Raw genomic sequence first — 20676 nt, forward strand, 5'->3', positions numbered from 1 at the left:
TGTGTCGCTTGAGAAAACTTTGACATTAATAATATAAAACAAATTGTCTATGTATTTTCGTAATATTTTCTTTTAAAAAATGTGTCAATGTAGATATATGTGATATGTAAAAAATAATTAAAACGTTACATTAAATACGCTCAATGATAGTGTAAAAAAAAAAAAACAGAACTATTAATTCATTCAATGCTGCTAGATAATAATCTAACTTCGTCTCAAAAAAAAAAAAAAAGAAAAAAAAAGAAAACAGGAAATGGAGAAAAAAGAAAAAGAGCAAAAATAAATAGAAAGTGATAGAAAATAAATCTGCATTGATTCGTCGTAAATAACAATATGATCGAATGAGTAAAGAGATAAATATAATTATACGGATATAAACTTTTGTATACGTACAATACAAATATTTGTATATGTATGCAAACATTTTAAATGATACAAAATATATTTACAATATATATTTATTATTTACAATATCGTAAATATTGTACATTTAAAATATTTGTATGTAAATTTACGCATTATATTGTAATGTAAATTTACGCATACGTAATAACTAATTATAAATAGAATTGATGTAACAAAACTTTGATATTATAATTCATGAAGTAGGTTGATATAACTTGGGTAAAGTAACACAACTAAGCGTTGTTGGCTGCCGTATTTGTACTTTTGTCGTCGAAGGACGTTCACCAGTTCACGTTCCATTCGGTTTAGTACGCGACTGGATGTTTAAACGAAAGCTAGCTTACAGCACATAGCCTTTTTAAAACATACTTTCTCTCTCTCTCTCTCTCTCTCTCTCTCTCTCTTTCTAATCGTATTAACTGAAATATTGTAACTCTTTGAGAATTAAAATGACGGAGGAAAATCAAGGTAAGTTTAATCGATTTTATTTTTTATCTCTCTTTTTTCTCTTTATTATTCGTTTTAACAAGACTGACGCATCAAGAAATTATTGTTAACTTTCCGATCGTATCTTTTTTAATATTCCTCCTCTTATCCTCATTATTTATGCACATTAATTCTGACATTTTTAAATTATTCTTATCGATTATAAAAATAACTTGGAAGTTACGCGTGTATAATACACATGTAATATAAAATTTGCTTATACTTGTACGATCTTTTGTTTCGAACATTTACTTATAACAAATCATAAAAATTGTCTTCGACAACAATTTTATTTTTATTCATAACTTTATTGCGTTTAAAACTCATTAATTCCGTTATAATGCTGATCAATTAACATTACTGAATAAAGTAGTATCATGGTACGAAGGTGAAGGATTAAAAAATGACAAATTTATAGAAAGAACGATAAGTTGCATTAATAATGACATGTCCTATTGAATTATATCCTGCTTCATCAAATAATCATATTGCATTTCCTTGTTTAATAGTTAGATAAGATAAAATGTCATATGGAGATTTCTTTAGAAATGAAGAACTTTAATACAATTAATACTCGTTAACATTTCTGATTGATTTATCTGTAGGATTAGTGTACAATACATACGTATTTATCTGCGTAAATGTAAATTGAAATTATTAGAAACTGTAAGATCATTATCAGTTAGATTTTCCATTTATTCTTTATAAAAATTTATAAAAAACACCAAACATATATATACAGAGAGAGAGAAATTTACTCGCGTGTATACGCACATAAATGATTTAACCTTAAACGTGGACACCTGTGTTTTTTAACTAATTTTAGACAGTAGCGCCACGTATAGTATTTTGAGAACATTAACCTTTCTTACTTGACTTTAACCCAGCATATTTAGCATTTCATATTTTCTAAACATGCTACCAGGTAGCTCTTGAATTCTACAAATTAACCTTATTACAAATTATTATTATTATCGTTGAGAGAGAATTATATTTTTAAAATGGGATTATGTATTATTATCTATTGAATTTGATTTATCGAGTGAGATTTAATTTATGATTTTATATAATCAATTATAGAATCAGACGTTTCTGCGCTATGCATCGATGTGTCAAAAACCACGCCAGTTAGCGGTGAATTAAAAAAAACTGTAAGTTAAAATTTTCGTTATATATTTGGACTGTGATTTTTAATATTTACGATATATAAACTTGCAACATTTATTTTTTTTTTTTTTTATTTGTTTTATATATTTTTGTGAATTACGTCCTAATACAATATTTATATTCTCAATCTTTTTATTTTATATAAGATCAAAGCAGAAGTTTCTTGAATGATTAAATATTTAATTTATTATTTGAATTATTACTTATATTAAAATATTAATTTATTATAGTCTTTGCTTGCTCACTGACTTGAAGATTCTTTATACCTTTCATGAATAATCCTATGAAAATCATGCATTATTGATTATTGTAACATTTTATAAAATATATCCTTCGTATTTTTGATTTTTTCTTTACAATTGGAACTTTAATTTTTGCTATTATATAGCTGCATGAAAAATAATTTTATAATTCTTTTACGTCATTTACTATTTGTTATAATCTAGAAATGTCATATTGATAAGCATATATATGTGTTCTATAAATGGCCTAAATAAATATAAACAGTAATAAATTCACTTCCTTGTTTACATGATTTATTATGATACAATAATTATTTTTTCTGATTTTTTATCTTCATTAGATTCCATAATTAATCATTTGACCTTTCCACTGATAATTTAGATTTATTCTAATTTAGATTTTTTTTTAGATGTTCCCTTTAAAATCAAACGTTTTATATAACCATATAAAGTGTTACTGTAATATTGCATATATATATATATATATATATATATCATCATTGCTTCTATTTATCTCCTTTGAAACTTGATATTCCAGTATTAAAGAGTATAGAAATTGCAATATTAGGATTAAAACAGTATTGTTATATATGTATTGCTCTCTCATGAAAGCTTTCATTCATTTCATAAAAATCTGAAAATATTTCATCATTTGCGTTCAAAACGCACGCCTATTTAATATATTTATAAAAATAATAAGAATAAAATTTATGTGATCTTCGTAAATGGTTTCATCTGTTCTAACCTTAAAGTATCATTATAGCCGATTAGTAACATGTATCTGGATATAAGTGATACTATTGATAATATTGCTGAAGAGTCTTCTTTCTTGTATAACGTATTAATTATTGCTAAAAATAATTATTGCAAAATTGAAACACATAAATAATTAAATGTGCTTAACGAAATGCATCCTTCATTCATGTTTTCATATTAAAACACGAATACAATTAAATCCAAATAACTTTAATTATTTACATTGTAGACATTCATTTTATAGAAAATTGTTTGTAAGAATTTGTTTAAATTTATTGGTGAAAGATATGTTCTATATGCAGCCTAATATATTTCTTGTTTTTATAATTTTATTTATAACTGATGTAATTTGGTAAAATGATTAAATATTAATAGATTGGAAAGGTAGGTATAAAAGAAAGGATTTAATTAATATCATTTAAATTATAATGATGATAATGCATGATTGGCTATCTGACTAGTTTCCAGGTATTTCTACAATGTGTGGTATTTTTGAGTTTTATTCCATCATACCATCCCTGGCTTATCTATTTTCTCTCAGTGATTGGTCTTCAAGGGTGCAACATATTGCTCTACATATTGCTTGTGATACTTATTTATTCTAGCGGTATGGTTATTGGTTTCTCATATCATCATAGTTATATAATCAGAAGGATCGGTGAAGGTTTTAATCAAAAATATTTATCCTCTAAATTAAATTGCATAATCTCTGTCAGAGATGGGCTATCGCAATTATTTTTATAATTCATCAATCAACTAATTATTACTTTCGTTTCTAAACAAATATGGAACAATGTCATATTTATCAGCTATATATTTTTCTATTTTTGTTTTTATGCTATACAAAAAAAAGTCAATTAATCGTAAAAACGTTCTAGCAATTTGCTTCGATTTCATTTGTATTATTATTTTATAATCATCATAATGATATTGAAATTGTTTAATGCAAAAGATCAATTTATGAATATACTCGATACATACTATATGTATGTACAATACATTTTATTTGCAATTGTTTCGTTTATATGTGTATATATGTATGTCCTACATGAAATTATAAACGTAATTCATAATAAGCTTCAAACTAATTAATAATTATATATATACATATATATACACACACACACATTTTTAATTATTAATTAGTTTATAACATAAATCCAGTTGTGTCCATTTTTGAACATTGCCATGCATACCTCATAAGTTCTTATTGATTTCGGTTCTTTTTTTTGTGAGCTTCATATCTTAAAATTATAATTTTGTAACGAAATGTCGCTAATAATATCGCTAACAAAAAGAAAACTTTTTAATTCACCAGTCCTTTCGTATTATTTTTAAAAAGAATATACAGAGCGGGAAATTTAAATGGGAATACCTGAATATGTTTGTTATTATTTATGAATTCATGTAAAAAATTATTAGTATCTTTAAAAATGTATTTTCATATATTCATAAGTATCAACAATATTTAAGTATTCTCAACGCAAAATCCTTTAGTAAAATATTTAATAAAATATTTTTACAATTATACTATAGGTTTTATTTATTTATTTTTTTTTTTTTTATATATATATATATATTTTTTTATATGATATTTACGAGAAATGTTGTTATTTGATTTTATATTAAAATAAAAATATATGAAATAAATGAGATCTATACAAAGAAAAGAAAAAACTATGATTTTAGATTATGTCCTTAACATGGAAAATAAACAGTTAATGTGTTTGGTAATGAATAAATCATAATAAATCTTAATTATTGTTTTTAGAAAGAAGAAAATGAAATTGATCCTGAATCAGGTAAATGGACCCCTTTATTGGTCTTGGCAGGAGCTACAAGTTGTCTGGGTTCCACGTTACCAGCTGGATACAGCTTAGGTGTATTAAACAATCCTGCAGAGGTCAGTATTATATAATTATTATTTATTCTGATAAACTACTTATAATGTGTTTAAATTATAATTCGAACATTATAGAAATAATAAGGAAATAATCATTATTTTTGTATTTTAGATAATTCAGAACTTTTGCAATCAAAGTATTATCGAAAGATATGACATACAATTGACTCATAACGAGATGATGATATTATGGGCTACCATAGTATCAATATTTTTAATTGGTGGAGTAACTGGATCTTTGGTAGCAAGTTGGTTAGCGGATAGATTCGGAAGAAAGGGAGCATTGATGACTGGAAATGTACTTGGAATCTTAGGTGCTATTCTCTTTCTCCTTGTACCAACATTAAATTCTGTTGAATTGTTACTTATAGGCAGAATATTTGTTGGTAAGGATAATTTTTATACGATATCTAAAAGTACTTAATAATAGTCTATAAAATATATATATATATATATATATTTTTTTACATTAGGTCTGTCAGGAGGATTAGCTACTAGTTTATTACCTATGTATATGACAGAAATAGCACCTCTTAAATTAAGAGGTGCTGTTGGAGTACTATGTCAATTAGGCATCACATGTGGTGTGTTTCTTGGACAAATTGCAGGGCTTGATACAATGTTAGGTACTGAAGAAAGTTGGCATATCATGTTAGCAGGATTTTCACTTTTATGTGCAATTGCGCTACTTCTTACCTTTGCACTGCCAGAAAGTCCAAAATATTTATACATAATTAAGGAACAACAGAGTAAAGCTCTTAAAGGTCAGTAATTTAGTTAATAACAATAATGAGATAAGAAAAAACAATTATAAATTAATAATATAAAATTATATTTCAGAGTTAAGTCGTCTACGTAATATGGATATTATGTTATTACAAAACGAAGTTGCTGGTTTACAACACGAATTCGTGGCCAAATCCTCGGCAGATAATTGGACGATAGGTCGTATATTAAAAGAGCGCAGTGTTAGATTACCTTTACTCCTAGTATGTTCTCTTCAATTTGGCCAACAATTAACTGGTATAAGTGCAGTATTTTACTATTCGAGTTCGATATTTAAAGATGCAGGATTAGGAACTACTGGATCACAATATGCTACTCTTGGAACTGGCTTCGCTAATATTGCTATGGCTGTGATATCTGTTCCTGTTATGTCATTATTTCATAGACGAATTGTGTTATTAAGTAGTTGTTATTTGTCTATCGGATGTCTCATTGTTTTATGTACTTCCATAGCTTTAATCGTAAGTTTATCTTATAAAACTATTTATACTTCCTAAGTGAAAAAAAAAAAATGGATTTTTATTATTCGCTTGATTGTTACAGCATACAGTTTCATTTATGCCATGGGTATGCATAATGGCAGTAATGTTTTATGTCATCGTTTATGGTATTGGCCTTGGTCCAATTCCTTTTTTTATTGGGTCAGAATTGTTTGATGTTGGACCCAGACCTGTTGCAATGTCTCTTGGAAGTGTTTGTAATTGGGGTGGTAATTTTATTGTTGGAATGTTATTTCCAACGATGCAAGAATTACTCGGCCCTTACACCTTTCTTATCTTTACAGGATGTATTTTACTTCTAGCACAATTTGTTGGGTACATTGATAAAAAAAATTTTGTTTTTTACAATATTATCATTTTAACATAAGTAAATATTTAACTCGTAGTTACATATAACATTAATTAAATTTGTTTGATTGCTTTTAGATTTTATTTGCCAGAAACACAAGGTAGAAGTACTATGGAAGTTGCAGCATCCATTACGCAAGGATTGAAATCAAGGCCAAATGCAAAGTCCGCTTAGATAGTAAATTTCTAAAATATTTGAACGTGATGATTAATAAAAAAAAGACGATCTATGTTATAAATGGTTTACTCCATAATCGATAACGTTACGGATAAAGTAAAGTGTTATAAAAAGCAATCATGAAGGCAGTGGAATCATAATTTATTTGCGTGTTATATCATTTGTTTTATATACGAATTGTTTAATTTTTAACGGAAAAAATTAACTTATTTTAATTGTATATATTTACATGAACATGTACACAATCTACATTCCCATTGTATCCAGTACAATGGATTATTTATATAAATTTAATACGTTTTACGTTCTCATACCGTCATACAATTGATCTAATTTCTTATAGAATACTAAACATAAAACTGTGTGTGGTGCTATTCTCATCCACGTTGGAAAAGTTCCTTTATATAAGCCGTATAAACCTTCTGTTCGCATTATTTTAACCAAAGCGTCGTAGAGCCCATTATAGAGCTCACCTTTTCCACCTTGTGTTGCTCCTGTAAAATTCAAAAATGATCAACCATAATTGTAATGGAATGAAAGTGCATACATGTACGTGCTTACTTTGATTGTACAATCTTGTTGCCAATACGTCAAAAGGTTGCATAGTGACAGCTACACATGATCCACCGATTAACGAAGAAACGAAAGTTAAAGTTATAGGATAATCTGTAAGTATCTGAAAACGCAAAAAAAAATCATTACACCTGACATGACTTACAATTGACATGACTTCGCCATACGATTGCCCATTTAAATAATACACTTACATTCCAAGAACGTAACAAATCTGAGACCAAACTGAACGTAGTTAACTGCGTAGACGATCCAATAAATAATCTAGGTATATTAGCATACCAACCACGATATAGCGCTGTTATGCCACCTTGCTTCCAAAGTTTAATAAATGCTGACAACGTTCCTGTATGACCGTGTTGATAACCAACGGCAATAGATTGCGCGGATTGAGCTTGAATTTGTGTCTTGACCTGACATCAAGATTTTAATTGATTAGAATAAATTCTTTGGTAATTTATCATTATGAACGTGTGATGATTCGTGATGAAATAAAAGAAAGAATATTATTTCAATTGGATACAATTGTAATCTCAAAATGATTATTTCTTATTACTGATCATCAACTAACTTTAACGTGATAATCGTAGAAATCTAGGAGCTGAATTTTGCACATATTTCCAATATATTACCAAGTAAAATGGACTACCGAGAACGCCCCCTAAGCAACCAGACAATCCTGTGATGAGCACAGTTTTCAGGATATCCGTATTTCCTTTACTATCCAGTATGAAACCATACTTTGTTGCGGTGTTATAAACACCTAATCGTATACCATTGAGAACGACCTGAAAATATAACGCTGGTGCAATACCAGATTGTAAAGCTAAAATTCCTTCGTGTTTAGCTATGAGATAGGCAGCATGAAACGTATTTTTATATATCTTTTTGTAAGCTCCCCTCGCTTCGAGTTCTCCTTGGAGCTGCAATCGTATCTTAATAACATCTGCTGGATTAGTAAATAATCCAGCGCCCGCAGCCGAAATTGCTCCTATTACAAATTCCGCTCCGAGTCTAGAAAGAAGAAAAAAAAAAAACAAAAAAAAAAAGATAAATAATAACTATGTAAAGAAAACATAAAAACTTACAGTTACAGTAAGAAGACTTATTAAAAATTAATTTATAAACGATCGAGAACCCGCGTTTTAATGTGACCAATGAACGAATAGCCGGTTTCCCACGTTAATCTATTCTGATTGGTCGTAATATAAGCTCGATATTGAACGAAATACAACAGGGAATCGAATCGAAAATAAAACCATAGTTTGTTATTGCATAACCGGTGTACGTTTTCGATCGATTAACAAAACCACGAGTGTATTACTCTCGTAGTTTCTAGGCTTGCCAAACGCGAAGAAGTATATTTTTGTAATTCGCTCACGGTCTCTCCGTTTCGATACTTGGTAGAGTGAGGTTTTCGGCGGTAGCCATGTTGAAGAATAAAAAGTTAAGTTCACTTGGAAGATGTGTATATAATGTGTAAGCCAAACGCACGCGTTCAGAAAGGAAACCAAACCGAAGAGAGACTAAAAGAAAAAATATTTAGATGACGAACTAAACACGATCTATGATTGCAACACTCACTAAATTCTATCGCGCAGCGCTTTATATTTACGTCATTCTCATATTAGATATTGATTATTATTTACTCAGATAATCATTAAGAACAAATTTATCTTTATATCTATGTACATTTGATTTATGTCGATTTATTACGGGAAATATTCTATGCTAATTATATTATTACTTTGTATAATTCTTTACAGTACGATATTAATTATAAAGGTCGAGATGAAATAATTAAGTTGAATTGAACAATCAAATGATATAAAAATTTAGAAGATCTTACAATTTCATAGTCACAAATATATGTCTACATATATATACATAAAGTGTGTATGTTCAACTATAAATTTCAAAGTATTTTATCTTTTTCAAATCAGAATATTTGTTTGACGAACATGTAATAATTCGTTTGTTTACCAATAAATGTGATAAAATTCGTTTCTATTTTTGAACAATTACTAGCCGTTTAAATAAACAATCTTTTTATTTTATTTTATTAAAATATTTGATATATAATATTTTAATAAAATAAAACTTCCACATAATATTTAAATAAATAAAAAAATCATATGCTTTTAATATATTATGCTAGAATTTTCGTAGTTAAAAGGTTACTTATATCTACCATTAATATTTTATTTACTTGTAACATCGATTATTTCAATCATCATTTGTATTTCTTCGATATATCGAAAAAAAGTTCAAAAAGTATAACATTCTGATGACATAAAGGATAAGTACATAAAAAGAAATAATAATAAATGAAAAGAATTTACATGTCCTTTTCGAAAATATGTATTTTCTATGGGAATTATTTAAAAAAAATATACACGTCTCTCGATACGATCAACGCTCGAATATAAATCTCGCAGACATTATCTTATCCTCAATCGTCTTTATTTTTATTTTATTTTTTTTTTTTTTTTTATTCATTTCGAAATAATTTAAAATTTAAATAGTGAAGATCGATCGATCAATTGATCGATCATTCATCATCTAAGGTAAATGACGTGATATTATTACATTTGTATATTAAATCATATTCGGAAAGTAACAATTCTAATTTTTATTTGTCTTCTACAATTATTTTATGATATGCTATATATATACATACATACATACATATATATATATATATATATATATATATATATATATATATATATATATATATATATATATTATGTATATATATTGATTACAATTTTAATACTTAAGACGAATAATGTGTGATAGATTACACATAATACGATTAAAACGATACAAAAGCTCGTTTAAAACTAACATCTAATTAGACGCAACATAAAAAAAAAAAAAGAAAAAAAAAAAGAAATAAAAATGATAGACCGATTGTCAAGTTTTAATATCCATAAAAATTACATGTATATAATTACATGTAGGACTTGTGTATATTATACTTTATACCCTTTGAAACTGTTTTATTTTTTTATTTTTTATTTCTTTTTTTTTTTCTTTTGTGAAATGCACTGCTTCCGACAAAAAAATAATATAGCTTAAAAGGGTGAGTAAATATATACTTTGGCGAGGCATATAACGCAAATATACGATTTACAGTGACACGTTGAAAAAATATTCGTGTAAAGCGGGAGATAAAACATATTTTTTTTTGATAATATAAATTAAAGGACTCTTGCATTTAGTGTAAATGACGAAAAAAAATGTCTACAGATCGTTTATGTATTTTCTTTGGCCTATAAGTTTTCTTATATAAATCTAAGAAAACTGTTACGCCTGTGTGAGATTAAAAGCGCTGCGTTGTTTTATATGTATACTTACATATGCATATATTTATGTATTTATGTATTTATATATTTATGTATGTACGTACGTATCCGTAAAATAAGGTTTCAGTATTTCAAATTTGCAATACCCGTAAAATACATAGCTCGCGCTATGTATATGTTCATTCTTTGAGTTTCATAATAACAACTTGAAATTTGTTGCTTTTCAGTTCGTGTAAAACATTATCTCTTTACGCTTAAACATTTTTATGTGTACATATTTATGAATGTACAATAAGATCGTGTAAAAATGCCCTAATATTTCTTACAATTCATGCATATATATATATACACATATGTGTGTGTGTGTTTGTATGGAAATATAACAAGAGGGGTGGGGGATAAGCAACTTAACGTCCAGACATTAAACATCTTTCTTAATTTCAAAGATGATAGATAAAAGTTGATACAAAAGGAGAACGACGCTATGGTATTAAAATAAAAATTATCTTTCGAAAAGTTCTCCTTTCCTAACTATATTAACACTTTGCCGTCCGCACGTCTCGTAAAAATTTATTCGCTTGGCGCCGGCAGCGCTAATTCGGATTACTTGGCTTGTCGTACAAATACGCATAAAGAAAAAAAACTTGTTGACGTATGTAACTTATTGTTACCTAAACGAAACAGAATGCAAAAGATAATAAAGAGCTGTCGCCGGCCACTAAGCGATACTATGTACACACCACTGTGATTTCGCCAGCCGTTGGCCGCTATTTCGCGCACACCACTGTGGTGTCGCCAGCCGTTGGCTGCTATTTTGCGCACGACACAACTGTGGTGTCATTGGACGGCATAATGTTAAATTCTCGCAATAATTAAAAAATTTTCGCTATCTTCCCAAAGAAGAAAGATGTTTGAGATGAAAACGTAGGATATATTATCCCTTTCTATATTATTATATGCAACAAATTTTTCTAAAGCGCTTCACGATCAATCATGTATATATACATTTTTTTTTGTACATATAACAAATCTGCCCAATCATAAATTTTTGGAAGCACCATATACCTCGCTTGCATTCGAACTTTTTACATCGCACCAATATTATTTTTTTTCTTTTCTTTTTTTTTTTGCTTTTTTTCATTCACTTCAAATATCTTTCTAAGTACTTTCGCATTATCACTTGACTTATTATTATTATTATTTAAAGGAATGCTAATATATAAGGCATATTTTTTTTATCAACTTTCTCTGACACATTTGCATAAAATGTAAAAGAGGAGGTTTAGATAAACGTTCTTTCAAATATTGTCAACATCTTGTCGTAAATAAATTTAGATCCTATTTTAATACGACAAATCACGTAACGCAACCAGTAGCCAGTAATTTATTCGAATAATTTACCGTTGATGTCTTAGCAAGACACGATTTAGGATTCTTGAATGATCATAGTTGTTATTGCTGTGCTGCTTATTACCAACGAATATTTATTACCAAAAAATATTCATTAAGATGATATTATGTTAATAATACGATGAATATCGAAAGAACGTTAACCATATATAATATATAATATATTCATAAAAAACATAGTGCTAAAATCCTATGTAGGAATTTATTAGGAACTCCTCAGTAGTAAATATCATTAAATAGGATTAAACTCACGAAAAATGCCTAGAATGAAGGCAAAGTGTCGCGAGTCTTGATAATATTATCGACTGAGCAGACCTTCTTTTATAGATTTCGTATAGTTTGTGTATATGTCCTCTATGAGTCGAGAATTTGAATGTTGTGTTCCATGTACGTACGTGTATAGATGTGCGCACGTGTGTGATAGATACATTATGAAGATACATCATCGATTACGGTTAGGTACATTCGCCGAAATTCTTTGATGTACATCGTCCGAAGAAGAAGGAAAAAAATTAGTCAGTTGGGACGATAGTCATCATCAATGATGGGCAGCCAGCTGCCGTATACAATGTGTCGCCTAAACGCCTCCCTCCCTCCCTCTCTCTTTCTCTCCCTTTCCCTCTCTCTCCCTCTCTCTCTCTCTCTCTCTCTCTCTCTCTTTCTCTCTCTCCCTCTCTTTTTCTTTCTCTCCCTTTCTTTCTCTGTGTCTCTGTCTGTCATTACCGAAAGTAGAGCAGTTAGGATCTTGCTGCATTATAAAATGGTCGTTATCACGTGCGTAGAACTTTCCCTTTCCTTCTGAATCGATCTTCCAAATATCCTGGGATCTGAAAATAGTTTTACATCGGGGATTACAGGGCGTCATGTCGGTAGGGTGGATAAAATAAGACATGGACCATCTATGGCTCCAATATATGAACGTAAGAAAAAAATCACGTTATCACTTTATTATTATCAACACTATCGTCGTAAATCTAATCTTTGTTTTTATCTAAATTAGCTGTAATAGCTAGCGAGTGAATCGTAGATAATAAGATCATTCAATGATCGTTTATAATATTTTCTAATAATAAATGGAAAAAATGTTTCCCTCGGCATCATTGACATCGTCGTAAGTAAAAAGTATGGAGCGACATGCATCGTGCATATTTGAAGAAAAATGAAAAAGAATCTTTTTGTATTACATCGGCGATACAATATCATCTCGCATTGGAAGAGGCTCCATTTCGTTATGTCAAAAGCTTTTCTTAGCCATTCATATTCGAAGCAAAGCGCTCTATCTGCCATTTATCTAATGTAGAAACGTTATTATCGTGACATCGATTTAGATAGACATTCTAAGAAACTTTCTACGTTCTTGCTACACTCTCTTTCTAAAAATGATACTCGATGGTCGAAGAGTGAGTGTTATGATAATATAGTAGCTGGCGATAGATAACGAGATTATAAAAGAGAAAGTATGAAACTGCACCGAATAATACGACGTACGTTTGTAATGATACATATCATGGGGGGGGGGGGGCAGTATTTGGGCGGATAAAGTCTGTTGGAGCTTGGTGAGGGGGTATGGTAGTGGTGGGGGGGTGTTCAATAGGGTCATTACATACTACTTATTTGATAAAATAATCATTATCTTTGGATATATTTTACATTAGTGTACAGTACAATCGTAAAGTATGTACGATCACAATAAAATGCTTAAGCCCTAAAAAGTACGCCATTTTAATTGAATAAAATGCATGCGACGAAAGAGAGTTTAGTTCTTAAAAAAGCCATTCGAATATCAGAGGGTATCAGGCTTAGATCGAAAAAAACAAAAAATGAGAGATAAAGGGGGTTCGGGGGAAACGTGGACGATCTCCAGCGTAGGGTTTCCGATCGGAAACTGATAAACCGTTCTGTATCGTTACCGCTAAACAACAGGCAGGCAGGCACTCTGGGAATATTAAAACATAAGCCATATAAAGGGAGATATATATATATAAATATAAAGGTATTTTTATTGGTGCAGTATCCAAAAAGAAAAAATTAAAAAATATTAAGAAAAGAAAAAAAAAAAACAAATAGCGAACAGATATCGTAACTTAGATATGTTCGTCAATGACAAAAATCAAAGCACCTGGCGTTTTCATTTTCAACTCTCATCTTTTCACTCTCTTTCTCTCTCTCTCTCTCTCTCTCTCTCTCTCTCTCTCTCTCTCTCTCTCTCTCTCCCTCCCTCTCTCTCTCTCTCTCTTTGTTTGTCTGTCTCCCTCTCCCTCTCTTTTTCTGTTTGTCTGTCTGTCTCCCCTGTCTTTTTCTATTTGTCTGTCTGCCCCCCCCCCCTCTCTCTCTCTCTCTCTCTCTCTCTTATAAACACACAAACAACATATTCGTTACAATTTTATTATGATCGGATCTACCTTTGGTTTTGGTCGATGAGTATCCACCGCATCGATTGGTAGTCGTATGTGTTCCACTTTACAACCATATGCAACGGGTGTCAATTTAATGATGGTATGCAATGGTACCTGGAGGTACGGTAGTTCCTCTGTAATCAATGGAAGAACTTCATTATTTCCTCAATCTTTGAAAAAAAGTTCAGGCTTTTTCATATAAAAATTTGCGAAACATTTGCTTATGTACGATAGTTCCTCTATAATCAATGGAAGATTTCCATTATCAGTTCAAATTTTGAAAAAAAATTTAGGATTTCATATAAAAATTTGCGAAACATTTACTTATGTACGACAGTTCCTCTGTAATCAATGGAAAAATTCCATTATCAGATCAGCTTTTGGAAAAAAATTCTTGCCCTTTCGTATCAACATTTGCAAAATATTTGCTTATGTATAATTTTTTTGATTGATGATTTTTTTGATGAATGAAATAATTTCTCTGTAATCGATGAAAGAACTCTATTATTAGTTCAACTTTTGAAAAAAAAAAAGAAAGAAAAAAAAGAAAAAAAACAGACTCTTTCGTATAAAAATTTGCAAAACATTTGATTACGTGCATAAACAAATACGTATAATTATTTATCTATCAGCGTAAGGTCATGATGTATATCGAAAGTCACTTCTTACCAATACAATAAAATAACATTAACCAGATTATCCATTGATATAATTTTTTTTTTGCTACACTCGAATGTACTCGTCAAGGATCAAAAGTTAAAGAATAAAATATTATCAAAAGAATATAAATTTTTCCACTAAAAATATATTACGCAATCTAATTGCGTATTTATGAATTAAACAAATATAAAAAGAAATGAAATATTTTGCTCGCTTTCGGATTATCGCAAAAAATGCGAGATAATTGTAACGCTAGAAACATAGAATGCGAATGAGGAAAAGGATTGAGTAAGGAAAAATAAATAAAGTGCAAAAATATATAATAGAGAATCGTACCTGAACTCTTATCCAAGAAATAAGCGAGAAGACAACGTAATACCGCTTGATGACTGACGACCAAAACATTGCCTTGCCTTTCCAATTCCATTATCACGGGTTCCAACCGTGCTACCAAATCCTCATAGCTCTCACCTCGTGGATAACGATAGGGGAATTTATTTTGGTCCCTTGCAGCAAAATCCGTAGGATACTTCTCGGCGATCTCTGCATAGGTCATCTCTTCGCAAATTCCCTGATTAGGTAGAGATTGAGAACGGGAAAAGAAAAAAAAAAGAAAAAGGAATGATAAACGAATGGCACAAATTTAAACGACCATTTTCGCATAATCGCTAAGAAAAAGAGTTAGAGAATAATACGGAATCGTCAGTGCGATACCAAATGATTATACGTCCTGAACATACGGCATCGATCTCATTGAGGGCCTTCCATCTTTCCTGAGGTGCTTCCACGTCCCCTGCCGTCTGTATGGTCCTTTTTAACCAGCTTGTCCATACTCTTAGACCCTGTAGACACAAAGTTTCGATCGTATATGAGATAACGAATCATCTATGGGATTAAAAGTTAGAAAAGGAAATGTCACGGATACGAGTCGATGTTGATTTTCGATACTCCCCACCCTCCCTACCCTTTGTAATCTGCTGCTCGATTATTTCTCTGACTTCAGTACCTAGCAAATTTTCCTTCATTTGAGACTTTTTCATAGAAAAAATACTTTAAAATACCAGTTCTTAAATAATTTCCACCCATTAGCATAATGATTTTTTTGATCCGATAAAAAGGAAAAAAAAAAAAAAAATAATAAAAGAGAAATGAAAAGAATGCTTTAAACATGGGTGTGGCATAACTCGATCGAAGCGTCGCTCAGAGTGACTAACACATAATGAATTGAATGTTGAAATAACATAAACCTGAATATCCTGACTGGTAATGAAGGTAGCTAATGCCCTGGCGTACTCCCAACCTCTTTCACTAAGATCCGAGTCACCTCCTATTCTACCTTCCAGATTCATCATACTCTCGCCATGCCTGGTTAGATATATCGTACGAGGTACAATGTGAATGTTCATCAAATAGTAGACGATCCTGCTCTGTATGTGTCCCTCGTGTTTGTGCACTATAACTTTTTCGCCGGTGTTATAGATTTTCATAAAGGACAGATCAGTCTCATAATCCTCATCCAGTGGCTCATATTTTTCCCTATAATGTTCGATCCGCAACATAAAATCGGCCAATACTTCTTCCTTGTTCATATTCGCATAATCTGGACTGCTGACTTTGACCTAACGAAGAGATACGTATAAAAGATAGAAAAGAATTGTAATTAATTAGAAATTATTATTTTGATATTAGAAGAAGTTCTCTTTTAAGTCTTTTTATGACTGTAATACTATATCTTTTATTATAAGTACTTATTTTTCTTCGTATTTAAATGAAAAATGATCTGTTGATTATGACTAACATACATTAATACGTATCATATTTATCGTACGTATTATAAAAGTTTTACCTCCATAATATTTTGCTCGACTATCTCAGGATCGTTACAAACAGATTCGACGAAGAAGAGCTTGTAATCCATCTTTCCTACAACAATATCGTGTATCATTTTACGTCGATCCACGGTAGAATTGGTAGCATCGAAAACGGCAACTTCTCCGTCGCCACTCTCGAGCCAACGACAAACGTCGTTCAACGCATCCATGGCACATTGTGTTCTTATCGCCATAGCTTTTATGTTATCCGCACGGAAAAATTCGTGGCATTGATAGGCAGTCGTCGCATGCCTTCTATACTCGCCGAGATTGAAGACCTTCGTGTTTATTCCGATCCAATTGAGATACCTGCAGAGCTTCTTCGAAATATAGGTCTTGCCTCGAGCTGGCAAACCCACCATCGCGATTACATGAGGCTTGTTTACGAAATTTGCTCGTTCTCCTATAAAAAATTAAACAAACAAGAAACGGATGGAATTTTTCGATTCCGTAATTTATTACATTTTTACGATCATCTCCGATATTTATCGGGTCATTTTGGAAAAAGAAAAGAAGAAAAAAAATTTCCAAAAATTCATACAAAATAAAATCTCTACTTATCTTTTTACAACACGACCATATTCATAAGTCAACAAAACTAGTGATAATAATAACGATGATATAAATTTTCCAAGGCTAGCCCGGTCAAGTGAGACATCAATGTTATCGTGTTCGATATATATGGACTCACTGCATCAGAGGATAGCATAATTTATCATAGGAAATTTCGTAATATATATTACAAAAATACAATAAAATATATACTCTGATGATTGGAGACTTATTATTTTTTTTTTTCTTTTTCTTTTTTTTTTTTTTTTTTTTTTTTTTTAGTTTACGATTAAACCAAATGATCTCACATCTCGACAGATTGCATTTACCCTAATAATGTCTCAAGAAATCCATTGAAATAATTTATTTTTATTAGTTATCGTGATAGTTGTCACAACCTACAATGCAAATGTTTGCAAAAGTATCTTCGTAAAATTTACGAGTAATATATAGCACTAATATAAATTTAAATATACGAAGAAACATACAACAAAGATTCCAAGAAAAACGAACAATTATTTATATCTCATTTTCGTATGATATGATAAAAGCTGATTAAACTGGTATAAATAATTTTTAAGAAATATTTACACAAATGTATTTTATCGTAGAAAAAAAATTGTCTATCAAATCATCGGCTAATCAAATATAATGGAATTTATATCATTGTGATCCCGCGAGTGTCTTGATCAGTAAGCTTTAAAATTGATAATCGTAATTTAAAGTATATCATAATGACATAGGTATATAAAATAATACCAATAATTAGCAAATATCATAGACTTATCGTATTATATATGTTGATAAAACAATATTGATCGAATTAACACCATATCATTGACGTAATACTAGATATACTTGAAAGATACTTGAGATTAAGATCGAGAAAGAAAGGAATTTGACATGTAAAATTTCAGATACTTATAAATGCCATTTTATTAAAATCTTCCATTTTTTTCTCTTTTCTTTTTTTTTTTTTTTTTACGAATAATATAACATTTATAATTTGTAACGTTAAAAAATAATATTTTCATCGCCAATGTCTATCGAAGCATCTTAACGACGATATTCAACAAATTTCCGACAACATTCGTCAATCTTCACCAATTTTCTGCTTTTGCTTATGACTTTTTTAACAGAAAAGTATAAACAAGACTTACAAGAAACTGAACAGGATTCACGAAAGGAGAAGGAACAATCATCAAACGTTTACTAATCGTTCAAAGGTAATAACAATAGAAAAATAATATTTGTGCATGTACTTTTACTGCTAACGTTTGGACGATCAACCAAAACAATTGGAAATAAAAGAAATAAGATTTAATTTACGAGCGACAATTTGCGGGAATATTGTCTCGTTGAACTTGATGGAAGCGTGGCGCGAAATCGTGTCTATTTTAAACGCTACTTCCTACCTTCTCGTCTCGTAACTTAATAAACGAGATTAGAGGTGAATTCGATCGGATTTTCGGAGGTCGTGCCAACGATTCTTCTTTTATCCCCCCTCGCCAATCGTCTTAGTTTATCATGCCTTCTCCCTTTGCTATCCTTTATTTCTCTCTCTCTCTCTCTCTCTCTCTCTCTCTCTCTCTCTCTCTCTCTCCTTCTCTTCCTCTCTCTCTCTTTCTCTCCTTCAAACTTTTATTATTCTTCATGACACAACCTATGTAAATACGTACGTACGATTTACGTTACGTCGTCGTACTTCCTTATGTCCTTGCGTATTTGCGTCTTAAAATCTCGTCGTTTCTTTCGACGAATATCTTACAAAAGGTGCGCGCTCGCGTAACATATATCGATTTTACTTGGTGACCGAAGAAAATGGGATGAATAAAACAAAACAAAAAATAAAAAGAAAGAGGAAGAAAGACAGAAAGACAACAAAGAGCGGATATGTATCGTACGTGTACCTTTTGCAGGTTATGTTCCGCACGAAAGAGCCGAGATAGAACTGTCAAAGCAAAAACGGGAAGGAAAGAACCCGATGGGGAATAAAAGCAACGAAAAATGGATAAAAGTGTAAGAAAAAGAGGCAGTTCAAGAATACGCTTGTATTATCAGATTTGTAATTTAAAAAAAAAAAAAAAAAAAAAAAAAAAAGAAAATCGTCCCTTTTCCTTCTTTCTTATAAATTTTCTATCGTATACTTCTTGTAAAGTGCCTAACTTACGTTCGTTAAGATAGATATCATTTAATTAACGGAAAGAAAGACGTAAGAAATAATGAGAAAAAAAGCAGGATACCTCGAATCGGAAAAGGTTTCGTCTGTTTCGAAGTCGGTGGCGTGTAGTGCATCTCATTTTTCGGATCGTTCATCCTAGATTTCCAAAGTTTCCTATGTCACAAAACGTAAACGCTTTTCGAACAAAGAGACTATACTACTCCCGATTCATCCGTCCGGCTACGCGGTACAGAACGATGTGGAATAGAAACAGAAAACACGGGTAGATAGACAGAGAGAGAGAAAGAGAGAGGGAAAAAGAGAGAGAGAGAGAGAGAGAGAGAGAGAGAGAGAGAGAGAGAGAGAGAGAGAGAGAGAGAGAGAGAGATGTGTGTTGTGTGTATAAAAGAGGAGAGAAGTGAAAAAGTTCAGGGTTGTAGAACTGTCACACCAACTCGCGGCTACAGTATCATCAGACTGTCATATTCGTATTATGTTTTTCATTTCGACGTAACGTCCATTATCCGGTGTCTTTTTGGGCCATCGAGGCATCGTTTAGTCACGCGATCATCTTATTTTATTATCAAGCGATTGGTGAACCCGACTGAAAATTAAAGCTTGATCGTACTCGTTATGAAAGATCGAATGCGAAGGCATATGTCCTTCGTCGTATACGTATTTGGACATTTTATCGAATCGAATCGAATGTAAAATCAAAAGAGAGAAAAAAAAATATTAATATGAAACTTATTCTGTTAGAAAGGAAAAATGTAAGCCATGGATTTTATAATATTTCGATTATTAATTTTTCGATTATGTCGATTAGTATATAAAATGACTCGAAACGATTAATAAGCGATACATTCAAACGATTTTTGACTAATAACGATAATGTTCTTCTCGAGCAGAATTACGTTCTAAAGTTTAATTAATTAATTTTCATAATTATTTCAATAGGATTTTTAAACTGT

The 20676-nt window shown here is 30.5% G+C and overlaps 3 protein-coding genes and 1 long non-coding RNA gene across 9 annotated transcripts; 2 read left to right on the forward strand and 2 right to left on the reverse strand.

The window, feature by feature from the left end:
- The first annotated feature begins 728 nt into the window (after positions 1–728).
- On the forward strand, positions 729–8834 carry LOC124946810 (solute carrier family 2, facilitated glucose transporter member 5-like). 3 transcript variants are annotated; one of them, XM_047488088.1, is made up of 8 exons: positions 729–873; positions 1972–2042; positions 4828–4959; positions 5072–5345; positions 5433–5723; positions 5800–6206; positions 6289–6560; positions 6672–8834. In XM_047488088.1, exons 1-8 carry the CDS (start codon positions 855–857, stop codon positions 6766–6768), a joined length of 1563 nt encoding a protein of 520 aa, XP_047344044.1. In that variant the 5' UTR covers positions 729–854; the 3' UTR covers positions 6769–8834. The 3 variants fall into 3 exon arrangements, with proteins under 3 accessions (XP_047344044.1, XP_047344045.1, XP_047344046.1); XM_047488089.1 differs by lacking the exon at positions 729–873 and adding an exon at positions 1641–1816; XM_047488090.1 differs by lacking the exons at positions 729–873; positions 1972–2042 and adding exons at positions 2834–3440; positions 3518–3663.
- On the reverse strand, positions 6894–12599 carry LOC124946830 (solute carrier family 25 member 35-like). Of its 2 annotated transcripts, none has more exons than XM_047488152.1 (5): positions 12461–12599; positions 7977–8358; positions 7539–7757; positions 7333–7447; positions 6894–7265 (listed from the first exon to the last, which is right to left on the reverse strand). In XM_047488152.1, exons 1-5 carry the CDS (start codon positions 12493–12495, stop codon positions 7072–7074), a joined length of 945 nt encoding a protein of 314 aa, XP_047344108.1. In that variant the 5' UTR covers positions 12496–12599; the 3' UTR covers positions 6894–7071. The 2 variants fall into 2 exon arrangements, with proteins under 2 accessions (XP_047344108.1, XP_047344107.1); XM_047488151.1 differs by lacking the exon at positions 12461–12599 and adding an exon at positions 8726–10031.
- Positions 12507–19649, forward strand: LOC124946858. The gene is made up of 3 exons (XR_007100220.1): positions 12507–12985; positions 18684–18770; positions 19464–19649. It is a non-coding gene; the product is annotated as an uncharacterized LOC124946858 (long non-coding RNA).
- On the reverse strand, positions 12718–19977 carry LOC124946815 (6-phosphofructo-2-kinase/fructose-2,6-bisphosphatase). 3 transcript variants are annotated; one of them, XM_047488105.1, is made up of 7 exons: positions 19788–19977; positions 16968–17395; positions 16369–16740; positions 15862–15963; positions 15458–15692; positions 14468–14595; positions 12718–12892 (listed from the first exon to the last, which is right to left on the reverse strand). In XM_047488105.1, exons 1-7 carry the CDS (start codon positions 19858–19860, stop codon positions 12836–12838), a joined length of 1395 nt encoding a protein of 464 aa, XP_047344061.1. In that variant the 5' UTR covers positions 19861–19977; the 3' UTR covers positions 12718–12835. The 3 variants fall into 3 exon arrangements, with proteins under 3 accessions (XP_047344061.1, XP_047344063.1, XP_047344062.1); XM_047488107.1 differs by lacking the exon at positions 19788–19977 and adding an exon at positions 18960–19518; XM_047488106.1 differs by lacking the exon at positions 12718–12892 and adding an exon at positions 12966–14001.
- Positions 19978–20676: the final 699 nt, after the last annotated feature.

The sequence above is a fragment of the Vespa velutina genome, chromosome 2 (assembly GCF_912470025.1).
Source record: "Vespa velutina chromosome 2, iVesVel2.1, whole genome shotgun sequence".
Taxonomy (NCBI): Eukaryota; Metazoa; Arthropoda; class Insecta; order Hymenoptera; family Vespidae; genus Vespa; species Vespa velutina.